Source organism: Hevea brasiliensis, chromosome 15, assembly GCF_030052815.1.
Source record: "Hevea brasiliensis isolate MT/VB/25A 57/8 chromosome 15, ASM3005281v1, whole genome shotgun sequence".
In the NCBI taxonomy this organism is placed as follows: domain Eukaryota; kingdom Viridiplantae; phylum Streptophyta; class Magnoliopsida; order Malpighiales; family Euphorbiaceae; genus Hevea; species Hevea brasiliensis.
This window is the reverse complement of record NC_079507.1, coordinates 71,944,105-71,958,850: the sequence shown is the minus strand read 5'-3', so window position 1 is coordinate 71,958,850 and position 14,746 is coordinate 71,944,105. Positions and strand designations below refer to the sequence as shown.

Below are 14,746 nucleotides of genomic sequence, written 5' to 3'. Positions count from 1 at the left end.
CTTGAGCATAGCCAATCGAATTCTAGCAGAGTAGGCAATTTGGATTAGAGATAGTATCAGTACTTACGGTCATATGTCAATTTTCAATTTATATATATAAAGAAGCCAAGCTTTGATGAATTATTTCATCTTTACATGAGCTGCTTTACTGCTTTTGAGTTTTGGCTTCTCAATGGATGGTGGAGCAGCCGTCATTTTAGCCCCTTGAATTTCATCGTTCGGCCACTTCAAACATTAACCAAGCCCCAGATGAGAAAAACATGAAAGCCTCGCCATAACAAACTAAAATGCTGTAGGCAATGAAAGGCAGCAACACTCTACAAAATGTTAAAGCTTATGAAAGGATTACAACGTCACTCCAAATCCAAGACCCAACAATTTCCCCTAATACATTATTACAATGGCCAATGACCCACAAATTTGCAGGGTAATTTCGTTTGGAAGCTCCTTCAGTGTCCATTTGAAGGCCTAAATACTGCGTAGCCATTGCTACCGCAAGCCAAATTTGGATACTCTGGACTGAAATATGGAGAACCATCACCCTCTGTATTCCGCATGCCTACTAGAGAAAGATCAGTGCCAGACACCTGCCATTGGTTCGTAATCAATCCATCAACGTGCCCATTTGCATATGGTAATGGATTAGCTTGTGGAATAAATTCCCTTATTGTTTCGAAATGGGTGCCAAAAGAGCTGTAACTCCGCTGAAACCCACCATCACGATGACTCCTAGCACGCTCAAATCTGCAAGAGCTGCTGGCTGAAGAAGCCAATTCACCTGATATGCCCACATCACCTGGAAAAGAGCATTGCCGATTTAAGAAGTGTGGGCCATTGTTAAGAGACTGGAAGACACTGCTTGCCTCAGCTACCTTCCCAATGCAATGTTCATCATCAAGCAGTTCATTGATGATATCAATATGTGGGAACTCATCTGTTACCACACCTTGTGAGCTCTCCATCCGCTGGGGTCCATTCTGTAAGACATCCTGAGTAACCATCCCAAGAGGAAAGCCAGATTGACGAGAGTTCAGGTCCACCCTATCAGAGCTCTGGGGCAAAAACATTGGTGCAGATACCAAAGCAGGTGGCTGTGCATGCGCCGATGGCAGGTTAACTCCCAAACTAGCAGAATTGGCATGAGTAAAACCCCCTGAACTTGTGCCAACAGGATTGCCTACAATGGCATTTCGATAGGACAAAGGAGCATAATTGTGATTTATTGGTGAAGGATCAGGACCCAGCCAACCCGTTGCACTAACAGAACGAGCAAGTAATGGGGATGCTTGAACCATTGAAACTACAGGAGCAGCTGGACGGGGACCAGGAATTAGAGGAGCACTGCAAGGCCTTGACATCACAGGCACTTGCTGTAGCATTGGCTTCTCAGATAGTTTTGAAGTCGAAGTATTCTGGGTCTCAGGTTTTGACATGCCTATATTTTGAAGGGATATCATTGGAGGGACTGCTTTATCCACCTGCTGTGCACAATTTGAAGATGCTTTCTTACTTTGAACAGAAGGGTCTATGGCAGTTGAACTCCTGTTTTCCGACTTCAATAGAACAGTGGATTGGAGATTTTTGGGAGGACTTCGAGGAGGGCTTCTGGAAGATGGGATAGTTGCCATTTCTTTGAAAGATCTTTCAACATCAACCAAGTCTTTAGTGCTCAATTTCTTTTGGGGTATAACTTCTTCCACAACCTACCTCGTAGAAAGGAAAGCTCATCAAGATAGACTGACAATATAAAAGAAATTTAAAGGAGAGAATAAATAGCTAGAAAGTCAGACCTTTCAAAAGTGTACTTTCAATTTCAAAATTTGGTATTGAAGACTTTCTATAATGCATTGGTTAACAGTTCCCAACACCCACACAAAAAAAAAAAAAGGATAATAGTCCGCATAAAATGGATTTAGATATTCAATGCTTATCCAGCCATAAAAGCCTAAATATAATCAAACAAGTAAAACCCAGAATTCTGAGCTACAAAGATATGACAACTTCACCTTCTTAACTACATGCTGCTCAGTCCACATGATTCTGTCTTGTGAGCCATGAACGATAGCTTCAGGCTCGCATTCAACAGCCTTGCTACTTCCAGTAACCTCATTGAGATCCCCAGCATCCACTGGAGGTGCAGAAAGGTGATTATCCATCTCAGTTGTCCAACTCCCATCACTTGTCCCCTTACCTTGCAGGTGCTTCCCTCTACAAATAATAAGCACAGAACAATAAATATCCATCCTAGCATTGGAGAAGGATATATAGGCAATATGTTTACCATTTTACCTGCTAGGTGATTTGACACATTGGTAGCTCGAATAAGAGTTCCCCGTGTAGGAGCCATTATTTACAACTGATGGGACTGAATCTGTAGAGCAAGTTGACGAGCTGTCATCCATAGCAGATGTGCTCCTTTTCTCAACTGTTCCATTTGGAATAGATGATAATCCACTAACTCCGCTGCTGCTGGCTTCTGTGGGAGGATGAACTTCTGAGGTATCAGTATCCCAATTGACAGGACTTGCATCTCTGTCTTCCGAATCAAGCTGGAGTACTTCAGCAGCACCATCCGCCGAATCAGACACATCAGACACATCTTCCAGAATATCAGGCTTGTCAACAACAGGTTTCATCTCTACCACAATTGAATCCTTTTTCACATTGCTTGGATTTTCCTCTCGGATCTTGTCAAATACTTCTGCATTGGATCTTTCATCCCTTCCTTTATGCCTCCCTTTGCGATTATTCCGTTTTTGTTTTGCCTGTAGATTATAAGCATCGGTATTCCAGTAAATAAATATGTAATTTATTTATTTTAACTTTGAATGTAACTTCTGACCAACCATCTGCCAACTTGTTCACTAAAATGCAAAATTTCTACGCATAATGAATCATAGACGTGTTATATAATATCCAACAAAGAACCAAGAAATAATGATAAAGAATCAAGTAGCTTCAGTAAATCAATTTTCAGAAATCAGAAGTTTCAAAAATCTGCTTATATTTCTGGAAAAAAAATCTCCTTTCTTCATAACCATAGACTCCCAAATTCAGTAAGAGGCATGAAGTTTAATTTGTATGAAGAATATAGGAAGATTTGACACCTGCTTTTTCTTTGATTTCTTTTCCTTCTCAGCTCCTCCACGTTTAGCCTTCTGCTCGCTTTCAGCTAGCCATGCTGCCTCTTCTTCACGGATTAGCTCTTCTTGTCTCTTCAAAGCAACAGCTTCCTGGTAAGCAACCTCAATTTTGTGGCTACACATAAAGGAGACAAAAATGGGACATATATGAATAAATCTGAGCAAGTAATTTATAATCATCAAACCACAAAACACATAGAATAACACCAAGATCCCATATATAGCTTGTTCAAGTTAAAAAAATCATTGATCTGTCACAATTATTAACTAACTTGGTTACACATAACTTATCAGGAAATTGTAACCAGGAAAAAACATACCATCAACCTTTCACAATGGAATGCCAATTGTCCAAGAACATATTGACTTAACAAGTTAAATTGACACAACTAGTGAGAGAATACTACCCTCTCTATTTGTAACATGCACATGCCAAGAAGAATCCATGAGCAACAAAGGAATTTGCGAAATACCAATCCCCAGGATGAGTCCATAACTCCATATCCAAAACAGGAAGCATCGCCACCAACATCAAATGCTTTCGCAAACTTAAGGCCATCATTTCACTCTAATCATGATAATTCATTCTTAACTGAAATTCCACTATAGGAAATGCTAAACCACCCCTTTAGAATTAAAGCTTTTAACAGAGGCTCCACAGCAAATAGAATGCCACATGTTTAACAAAGATTCTAAAATAACTCATAAACCATTTTGTTCACATTCTTTCAATGCCATTCAAACTCTTAACAAGTTGCAAGTAGTAACCATTCAGCATCAATGTAAAGACAAATAGCAAGCAAATTATAATAATTATAATAATTACAAATTATAATAATTAGCAAAGGACTTTCAGAAACAGCGGAAAACTTCCAAATAGACCAATTAAATATGAGTGCAGGCATCTGAAGCATGGCACCATCAATGATCATAAACTGGAGAAGCAATTGGCCTCCACTAGCTTGTAAAACCATAAGAGATATAGAAAAACAGTTACAATATCAGATAATTACTTGAAAATATGAGCAAGGACAAATATTTCCACTGTCCTACGACCCAATTCTGTAAGCCTTTTTTCATCACGCTCAATGGAATCCTTGTTAAAGTCCTCACCAGAATTTCCATCCTGCTTAAAAGCATAAATAGTATTTGACACATTAGATGTAATACTCAAAAAATAGAGACCACTAGGAATCCAAGAGATTAGAATGCTTTAAGGTAAGAGCATGCATTTTAATTTTCCTTCAACTAAACAGCAAAGTAAATACTAAAATACATAGATCTATACAGTCATCTTGTCATCCTTAGATTGATTCAAACTACCCAATAACCAACGCTAAAAGATATTAACAAAAGTTGAAACAACGTATTACAATAAGATCAAAATTCCTATTCCATAAATATATATATTTCATTCATTCTAGTAGCAATAAGATGTAAAAATCATTTACATTGTTATTACATTTAATTCACTTAAATCAAGAGGGAAATAGAATTGCTATTCGTATGTATGCATTTTTGGCTCTATATAATAAATTATAATTCAAACACATGGGCAAGTATGATTCACTTCAGTTACCAGGATCCATACACTAATACAGGAATGCAAAGACTATAACGCACCACTCCTTAATAACATCCCCATGCCACTACTTGGGCTGCTGTGATGACCCCAAAAGTAGCACCACAACGCTAGAACCATCAATACAAGCACAGTGGGGGAGAAACCCCCTTATGCAACTAGTGGAATAAAATACATACCAATGCGTATGCCTTACATTTTGTTCTCATTGAATATTTAACAGGAGCTCCTATACCACAATTTTAACTTACAGTATTGAAGCTTAAGCCTTATAAAAAAAGCCAAATGTTATTGATACAGATTTTATACACGACACACTCCATGAACCAATTTGTGAAATAGCTAACAAGTCATTCTACTGGAACTGCAACATAAAAGTAAATACAGCCTAGTAATTGTTATGACAAACTCCAACAAGGATTAAATTGCATCAAACAACTTGAACCCAATATATAATCATATCATTCCACTAACCACCAGTGTATATAACTAGAATCAATCACAAAGAGTTCAGCATAAATACTGGTGTTCTAAACCCAACCTACCTTTGTACGATTCTGTGGGCCCTTTTCATCTTTTGGAGGTAATGGTTCCATGGCAGCCCTCTCAAGTAGCAGCAGAACATCATCCACCAATACAAACATATCTTTCTCCACAAGAACAATTGGAGCTGGCATTTCTTCGGTGTCCAACAATTTTGCCCTCCCCTTCTTGCTCTTAGTTTGGCCTTCAAGAGCCTTCAATCCACTATACAAGGAATCCATTACCAAAGTTGATGTGACTTCCTTCTCTATAAAGAAATGCTTTACAACCACTTTCAGAATTACATCAGTTCTCTCCCTAGACATGCGCCGCCGAGCATTTTGATCTATTCCCAACCAGAAAGCACAAAAGCTGCAAAATTTGAAATTCTGTTTGTTACCTAGTTATACTATATGCTGACCAGAATAACAAGTAACAGCCTCATAAGCACAGCTAAATTTTCCAACACAATCAAATAGAGTAGAAGACAATATCATAAGACAACCATAGAAAAACAACAATTTCGCCATATGGCATATAGAATTGTTGGAACTAATAATCAACGTTCAAATGTTTGAATAAATTCAAATACACAATACCTTGACCATCTATTTTTGTCTTCTATTAACCTCCCAAGCTTGCCTCGTCTCTCTTCCACAAAACGCCGACAAATCTGCTCTACATTTGTCAAATAAATCCTAACAAGTTCTCTCCTATACTGACAATCAAGGCAACGAAAAGGCCGATCTGCTTTCTCCCTAAAGACGGAAAAATGGAAAATTAAAATTTTCTTATCACAATGTAAAAATAGTCAACAATACTAGCAAGCTTGCCTTGTGGCATTTTCACATAAAAATGTTTATTCACCAATGACCATACACAATCATATAAAAAACATACTGGTTAATCACATAAAGAACCTATCATACGTAAACTTTTTGACAGGACTATGTTACAGACTTTTATTTCAAAGTCTGCCAACATTTCAAACAGTTGAAACCCACTCAATCACAACTCTTTGAACACAAAAATTCAAATAGTTGAATGGAACTATGTTACGAACTTCTATTTCTTTCAAAGTCTGCCAACATTACATATGTAAACTCCACCTGCGCACACCACAGTTCTGACTAGGCATTATAATAACAACAATAACAAATTAAAATTAAAGGCCAATCAGTTTTCTCAATTTTTACCATGCACCACTTTCCAGAAAGGAACATATCATTCACAATACAGGTAACCCGAGAAATGACCATAACAAACAGTCAAACATGATATAAGAAAGCAAAATTAAACCAAAACAGGTGTGAATATCTTGTATAAAATTTGACGCCAGATATTAAACTGACTTCCAGTTTACGGAAGATTACATTATGGGACATTTCAAACATAAAAAAAAAAAAGAAGGAAGCGTACACTTGTCAGAATAAAATTTATAACAAAGCAAAAGGATTCTAATAAGAGCAAGTTCTTCAAGAGGTGTCTTGGCTGCACAAATGCACTGAATTTATTAACTGCAAACAGATCAAAATGACCCATCTTGTTGGCATGCTGAGGAAGTGAAAGAGGAAGGTAGGGGAAGGGGTCTGGAGGGAGGAAGAAGAAGTTCATGGACACCTAATTACTAAGACAACTTTAGTTTGGAAAAGAAATTGGCATATTTACAATCATCATCACTCACCACGCAATAGCCTTGGCTCTATATTTTTTTTTTTTTGGTTGAACAAAACACCAGAACAAGAAGGAAGATGCCATGACACAGTCAACAAATGACACCACTATTTTAAAAAAAAAAAAATAAATAAATAAGAAAAAACTCTGGAGGATTTAAGTTATTATAAAAACTAAGCAGCAAATGACATAACTAACAAAATGTCAGTGCAATGTGTGGCACAAAACACTAAAGAACAAGAAAAAATATATAAATTATCAAATACCTGATGACTTGCACTTGAGCCTTTATAATTAGAGTGTCAGCAGCATCTAAAAACCCATCTGACACTTTTGATAATTCCATGAATTTTTTCCATCCCCAGTCATGCTCTTTCTTCCAGAACCGGTGTAATGTATCTGTAGATTTTGCATTTATTCAATAACATATCAACAACTCCTTCTTCAATAACATATCAACAACTCCATTAAGTAATTAGGACATCATTCAGCCAAACAACCTGAATATTTCGATTTTTTTGGATCTTTATTAACCACAGCTATTGTAAACTGTGCAAAATGACTCCAACCTGGTTCACAGTCAAAACAGAAAAGTATATAAATACATCACAAAGAAGAAAGAGATGCAATTTCCAAATTCATTATTAATATCAAACCTGGAAGAAGTTTGTCATGGTTGGCAACACAAAGAAACAAAGAGAGATGATTGCAAACATCACAGCCTTGGGGATATATTAATATGTACCTGTCATCCAAGGCAAAATGCTTAAACACAAGGCAACATTTTCATGTAATAGTGACTTTCAGCAAGTAAGGTGCATAATGTGGACAAAATAAACAGAGACAAAACAAGCACATGGAAAGCCATACCATTTGTAGCCGCCAACCTCAAATTCATCACTACGAAGTTCTCTTTTGTTAATCTGTGAAAATTTTTCTATTTTCCATGTGTATTTTCCATACAACTCAGAAGGTTTTGGCCCTGCAATCAAGAAAATTTAGTTTGCAAAAAATTAAATAAATATCAGTTTGTATAATTGGGGAAAGAAACAGAGGAAGTAATCACAAAATTAGGGGCAGTCAAGCATATATTCTGCAACAGAAAGGAGCAAAGTAGGGTCCACTAGTCAGCATCTTCAATTTTATCATGTTATATTGCAAGTTTGCAACTATTTATACTACAAGTGTTACAGGTTACACATTTTGGATGTAGAACTACACAACTTAACTAAAAATTAATCCCAAAATCAAATATAGGAGTAAACCCAGTGTTGTTAAAGGAGAGTTGAAGCGCCAGGAGAGGTGAGCCCTTGCCTCTCCTGGCTGAGGCGAGTTGGCATAGCAAGACGCAAGAGACTGAGACTTCAAGGCAAGAGGCAAGGGGCAAGAAAGGCATTGCCTCTGTAAAATAACATTAACTTTTCCCTTTTCTATTTTTTCTTTTAAACAGCAAAAAAAGGGGGGGAAAAAAACCTAGGCCCTGTTGTCTTTATTTCACGCCAGCAGCAATTTGGACAAGACCCAATGCCTAACCAGGTATTTCTCTCTCTCTCCTCTTCTTCTTCTTCTTTCTTATCTCTCCTCTCCTCTTCTGTTATTCTCTTCTCTCCTCCTTCTTCTCTTCTTCTCTCATCTGAGTCACACCATCTTTTACAGCAGCATTCTTTTTAGTTTTTTCTTCTCTTCTCTCCTCCTTCTTCTCTCTTCTTCTCTTATTCTCAGTCACACAGCACTTTAAATTTTTTTTTTTGGTTAGATTTTAATTTTTTTATTAGATCTTTTTATTTTAATTTGTTGTTTCAATTTTTGTTAGATGGATATTGTGAAATGTTTTTTCTATGCATGGGTATTGTGATAGTGTTTGACATTTAAATTATTCTGCTTGAGATGTGTATGCCAAAGCATGGTTGATTGCTTTGACATAAGTTCAAATCGATTCTTAGCTTTTCCAGTTATCCCCTGCATATAAGGTTTAGGGTGGTTCATCGACTTCATATTTTATGTTTTAAAACTTATTTTTTGATGTTGCTTTCTAGGATCATCATTGCCGTTGGCCTGACAAGCAAATACTGCTTTCATATGGTCTTTTAAAGGCTAAGTTTAGAAACATCATAATTTGTGTATTAAGTTGAAAATGTAGGTATGCACTTCTTTTATATTACATTAGACATAGTGCAAATAATATATTTTTTTTCTTTTTAACATGCTTTTTTACTTATTAAAATAGTTAAAAATATGATATTTTTAAGTTAAAAACAATATATATATATATATATTTAAGCAATTTAGGCTATGGCACTTTAATTCAAAAAGGCCCTCACTTCGCCTCTTTCTAAGGCAATAGGATATCTTGTCAACTTAATATCGCTTCTCACCTTAATAACACTATATAGAACAAATAGAAAACACAACCAAATCTACTTGGTCCTTGGTGCACCAATTATAAGATCTCACAAACGGTTCAACCATTGCTCACTAAAATTCCCTAAAATGTATGGGTTGTTGATCCTAATGCATGGGGATCTCAAAAAAGGAAAGGAGAAAAAAAAAAGAGTAAAAAGGGAAAAAAAAGTTGTGCGTTAACCATTTCAGTGAATGCAGCTCAAAAATTAAAAATAAGAAGGCAAAAAAAGTTGCATGCTAACCCATTTCAATAAATGCACCTCTCTTTGTAAGAATGGTGCATACCCAAGTTTGAAAATGGAAGAGAATGAATTTAATTGTTAGGATTTTTTGAGGACGTTTGGCTTAACTTATGAAAATCAGCTTATAAGTATAGTTTTAAATCGCAGTCACGATCAGAGTCAAAACCATGGTAATGATCACGGTCATGAGTAATGGAAACGAGCTTGTAACGACCATAACGTAACGACAACGACCCATCGCTATGCAAATTTTTTTGAAAATTTTGTAAAGTTTATGAAATAAATAAACATTCAAAAATATAATTAAAACTAAGATATACAACTAAATGATAAACACAAATATATCAAATAAAGATATTAAATCCACCATTCTTATACATCATAAGTATTAATCACTTTAAAACCAAAATAACTAGGAAGATAGTAAATAAATAGCCTTATTACCACCAAAGTGAATGTCTAGGAGATTCTTGATTATCTTAACTTTAATCCCAAGGCTAGGACTGAAAGTTTTGATCATTAACTTAGGTTAAAAACTTACTATGTAATTAGGTTGTAAACTTACTATTTAACATATGAAAATTAACTTCAAGAGTTAATTTCATAATCATTTATTTTTCTTAAATTTTATCTTACCAAAACCTAAATTTATATTTAGCAAATATTATTAGAGCCTAAAACTTTCTTTGATATCATTTTCTAATTATTTATGTATTTACTTAATAATGATTCAAAAATAGCTAAATATTAGAAAAAGATAAACAATAATGCACCCTTTAATCTCCTTCACTTCAAAACTACCTTGTCTATTCGATGATCTATGCTCTTGAGCTCAAAGATTTGTAGAGAAATGAAGGTTTTCACTTAACTTGGTAGTAGAGAAGATTGAGAGAGAGTTGAGAAAAAATGACTTAGTTGCCTAAAGAGAAAATGAAATGGAGCTGAAATGAATGAGACAAGAATTTTTTTTTGCCAAAAAAAAGGTTACCTCAACTGCATTTCACATCAAAGAAGTTAAAAAAAAAAGCCCAAAATTCTTAGCTAGAAAAGTAATGGCCATTACCGTTAAATAACGGCCATCGTTACCTTTAAATAATGGCAGTAATGGCCTTTACAATTACAAATTTAAAAATCCGTTAAATAACGGTAATAACGATAACGTTAAGCCAAAAAAACCTCTAAATAATGGCCATTATTATTTAAAACCATGCTTATAAACTAATTTGAAATTATAAGCATTTAAAATTTTAAGCAATTATGTGTTTGGTTAAAGTGTTAATAAGTAACTGATAAGCAATTAATGCATTTGGTAAAAAATAGCTTAAAAATGACATTAAATGAGATTTATGATGAAATTTTAAAAATTAAATGAAGATAATATAGTAAAATACTTAGTCAAATTAGCTTATAAGTACCTAGTTTTTAAGCACAAAAAAAAAAAGCTGGGTCCCCAGCTTATTTTTTTAGCTTATAAGTTCAAAAAATATTATAAACAAACAGGTCAACCTAAATTTAAAGCTTGTAAGCTAAGACAAACACCCTCTCAATATGATCACTTTTTAATTTTTTACATGTTCAATAAGTAATAAGAAAAAGAGGCTCGATTTTTATCATCCTGGCATCTCCACTCCACTGCAATTGGATTTAACTATCAAGGTTGGTATCACCCTCTTTTCCTTACATCTCCAACTTTTCTCACACCCTTCTAGCTTTCATCCTTAAAGATGACATTAATTTCCAAGAGCCTCATGATCCTCATTGATTGCAAAGAACATATTCATTGAAAAAGAAAACCAAAATCAGTAAAGGGGGAAAATAAAAAGAGCATACCTCCATCATCATCGTCCTCAGTTTCCCAATAAGGGGGCGAAGTTGATGGGGTTCCATTTTCCACCTGCTCAGATGACCGCCATTCTGCCAGTGCTTCACCTGATTGGCAGCGCTGACCACTAGAAATCCCCTCTGTGGACCTTCCAGCTTCCTCGCTCGCAATCCCAGCCATTTCCCACTCCAAAACTCCTTCCTCCACAATCCTTCCAACTCCACTCACTGCATAACAAGAAGCGCTCATAAGAAATAAACAAAATTAGCCCTCGTGTCTTGATTTATATGGCATGAAACATTTTACTAATTTCACAAACATAACCGTTCAGTAAAAAATTAGCTCTTGAAACTGAATATGAATGACAATAAACATTGAGCATTTTAGAGGATTATTTTTACCTATTTATTGCAAAACACGAATAAATCCTCAAATCAAAACATATTTTACCAAACTGCTTCAAGTGTCAATCCACTATACACCACATTTTAAAAACCATCTGTTTCGATGCTGAAAATTTAGGGAGCTCAAAGAAGAATAAATTATGCATTTCTCAATCTTCCACCACTGGTAATACATAAAACAAGAAACCTCCACTTCACCAAATTTTAAACAACCATTCGGCTCAAAGTCTTAAATTCCCAAACCCCAAAACAACATCGGATGCATTCATGTCAACTCTTTAATTCTCAAACCCTCGATTTACCAAGCAAAAAAAGAAAACCCAGCATACACAATCGTCAAATTCAAAAACCCACATCCAAAAACCAATTTGCAATAAACCCTAATCTCTTACTAAAATTTAAAAAAAAAAAAAAAAAAAACTCAAGCTAAAAAAATCAACTGATTAAGATAAAAAGAATAAAAAGCGCTTGCAAAAACAGACATCGCATATACCCTATTGCATTAAACGCACGCTAATTAAAAACCCTTCACAATCTGGGACAAGAAACTTAAGATCGAATTCACAAAAAAATCCCAAAAACCCCGATCAAAACCAAGCCCCAAAACACCGGAAAAGAAAACAACGTACGAAAAATTAAAACTATATATATACAGAGACAGAAATCGAGACAAAAAGAAGAATTGGAAACGACAGCGTACAGATCGAATGGAGATACAAACCTGAGCTTTGTGAAATGGGTTATGGGCAAGCTCTGAGACTCTAGAGAGAGAAAGAGACGATTGATAGAGAAAGAGGTCCAAGGAGCAGCAAAAGAAAGAAAGAAGAGACCCAAAAAAGGAAATTTTGTTTTTTTTATGTTATTTAGGTTTTAATTGATTGATTAATCGATGCGTATTTTTAATTAAAAAAATTAATTTTTATTTATGTGAAGATACAGCGCGAGCGAGGAACAGATACGGGGAGAAAGAGAGAGAAGAGAGGTGGCTACAGGCTTGTTTGCTTGCTCTTCCTCCTCTCCTCTAATCTCTAAAAAAAAATTAATAATAAAAATAGATATAGGAAAATAAGAAAATAAATAGAACGATAAAATAGTGGAGGGTGTGTTATGGTGTAGTGAGGCACAGGGTCGGACAGATGTGGGAGAGCAGAACAAAATGGAGAGGTGACACTCTACTTGGGTCATTTTTGGGTTTTTGATTGGTTAATCACTTTTATATATTTTACGAGTTTTAGGTTGGTTAGGGTCTGTGCCCTAATTGGCTACGGCCGATGGATGTGGGTGGTGACAAGAAAGGCCTTCTTTTTCTTTGGGCTGATTGTCTTTGGGCCTCATGAGCATATTTTGGGTGTCAATCAAATTTTATTCACTGCCAATAAAGCTTTTGTTTGTACTTGTAATAAATTTAATTAAAAATCTTAATCCAATATCTGTTTCCACCCTATATACTGTGTAAATGTTGGTCTTTTTCCCATTTTTTAATCATTTAATTAAAAAAAATAGCAGAATTTTGGACCGAGTTATTATGTATACATAAATATAACAAGTCTATGCGAGCTCATGGAATCAAAGTGCAAGTTATGATTCATCGGCATGATACAAAAAGCTTTTATTAGTTGAATTGTAAAGCATAATTATCTTATTTAACTTGATCAGCTCGTTATTATTCTGTTTCCTATGAATTCTCTCTTTTAGAATTATGTTTAGTTTATATTTGAGCAGCAAAATCATCTGTAGCAACTAATGATATTATGACCATCTTGCTAAATACTAACGTCTTCCTGCCAGCTCTGGTGATGGTGGTCTTACCATGGTAAATAGGCTTGTGTTGGCCTTCCTGGTCTTTTCCTTCTCAATCAAGGGTGATAAAATTGATATGACTTGTATATTCTACTTGAAAATATTGAAATTGGTTTCTGGTAATGTTATTGGTAACACAAGAACAGATTTTGTTTCTTTTCCTAATTGTGTTCTATTGATGAATCTATGTTCTGGTGCTCAGGATTACGTTGGATCAATATCAGAATCACGAACATGTCGTCACTGCTATCATACTCTTTTTTTTTTTGGTAAGTACGCTTGTTAGATTGGTGCCATGCGATAATTTTTTTTTTTTTTTTTTTAAGAAAAACCAATGTTCCCTTGTGATGATGGGTATCTGACAATTGATGGAAGCTGTGCTGTTTACCACGACACAATGTATGATATTTGATTTGCGAGCCTTATTTGATTTGCTTGGCGTCTTTTTAGTGTCCTGTTGGGAAAAGATTGGGGTGCTGATTAGAGCTTGATGGATGCAACTTGATTCATCACAAATGTACAAGTCTTGGACAATGTTCTTGAGAACAGTTGTATATTCATCAAAGAAGTGGACTGCATCGGTCACTTCCCATGAATGGTTGATATTTTCTCCTCCGGCCGCTACTGGCTTTTCCAAAATTTCCCATTGATTGCAAGCAAGAGGTGGAACAGCTGAAGTTTGCCAATTTCGTGGGAAATTTGAACCACAAACTTGTAAAGCGCAAACTCTAGAAAATGATTATGGAAACATTTAATCCCTCGTTGGAACTTTGATACTAATAGTGATATTCAAGTGTTCCTTTCCTTGGTGTAAGAATGTGAGTGCAAATTACAATCTGTAACTGATTATATCATTTAGCTAAGAAAAACTGGGCAACGCAGCTAGCTGACATTTGGAGAACTAAAAAAACAGCATGCTGAGTAGCAGTTTAGTGTGTTTGCAGGCTGAGAAAATGCTCACTCTTCGTTGGATCCATGCATGTATGATTATTACTCGGGCTGAGAGACAATATGATTATAAATAAATTTTGTTTATAAAATAAATTATTCACCAAAATTAAAAAGATTAACAATTTTTATAAATAATGAATGTTTGATGCAGTGGTACAATCTAAATATGCCAATAAAATAGAAATAAAAAAATATCTTAGTAA

The 14,746-nt window shown here is 35.2% G+C and overlaps 1 protein-coding gene across 2 annotated transcripts; it reads right to left on the bottom strand.

Moving 5' to 3' along the window:
* Positions 1–275: 275 nt before the first annotated feature.
* Positions 276–12,833, bottom strand: LOC110638526 (TNF receptor-associated factor homolog 1a). Of its 2 annotated transcripts, XM_021789119.2 has the most exons (13): positions 12,514–12,832; positions 11,397–11,615; positions 7,792–7,903; positions 7,578–7,666; positions 7,422–7,490; positions 7,188–7,320; positions 5,847–6,005; positions 5,271–5,619; positions 4,157–4,269; positions 3,108–3,258; positions 2,290–2,765; positions 2,007–2,208; positions 276–1,703 (listed from the first exon to the last, which is right to left on the bottom strand). In XM_021789119.2, the coding sequence occupies exons 2-13, from the start codon at positions 11,566–11,568 to the stop codon at positions 450–452; spliced, it is 3,279 nt and encodes a 1,092-aa protein (XP_021644811.2). In that variant the 5' UTR covers positions 11,569–11,615; positions 12,514–12,832; the 3' UTR covers positions 276–449. The 2 variants fall into 2 exon arrangements, with proteins under 2 accessions (XP_021644811.2, XP_021644812.2); XM_021789120.2 differs by lacking the exon at positions 5,847–6,005 and having other exon boundaries at positions 12,514–12,833.
* Between the last annotated feature and the right edge of the window lie 1,913 nt (positions 12,834–14,746).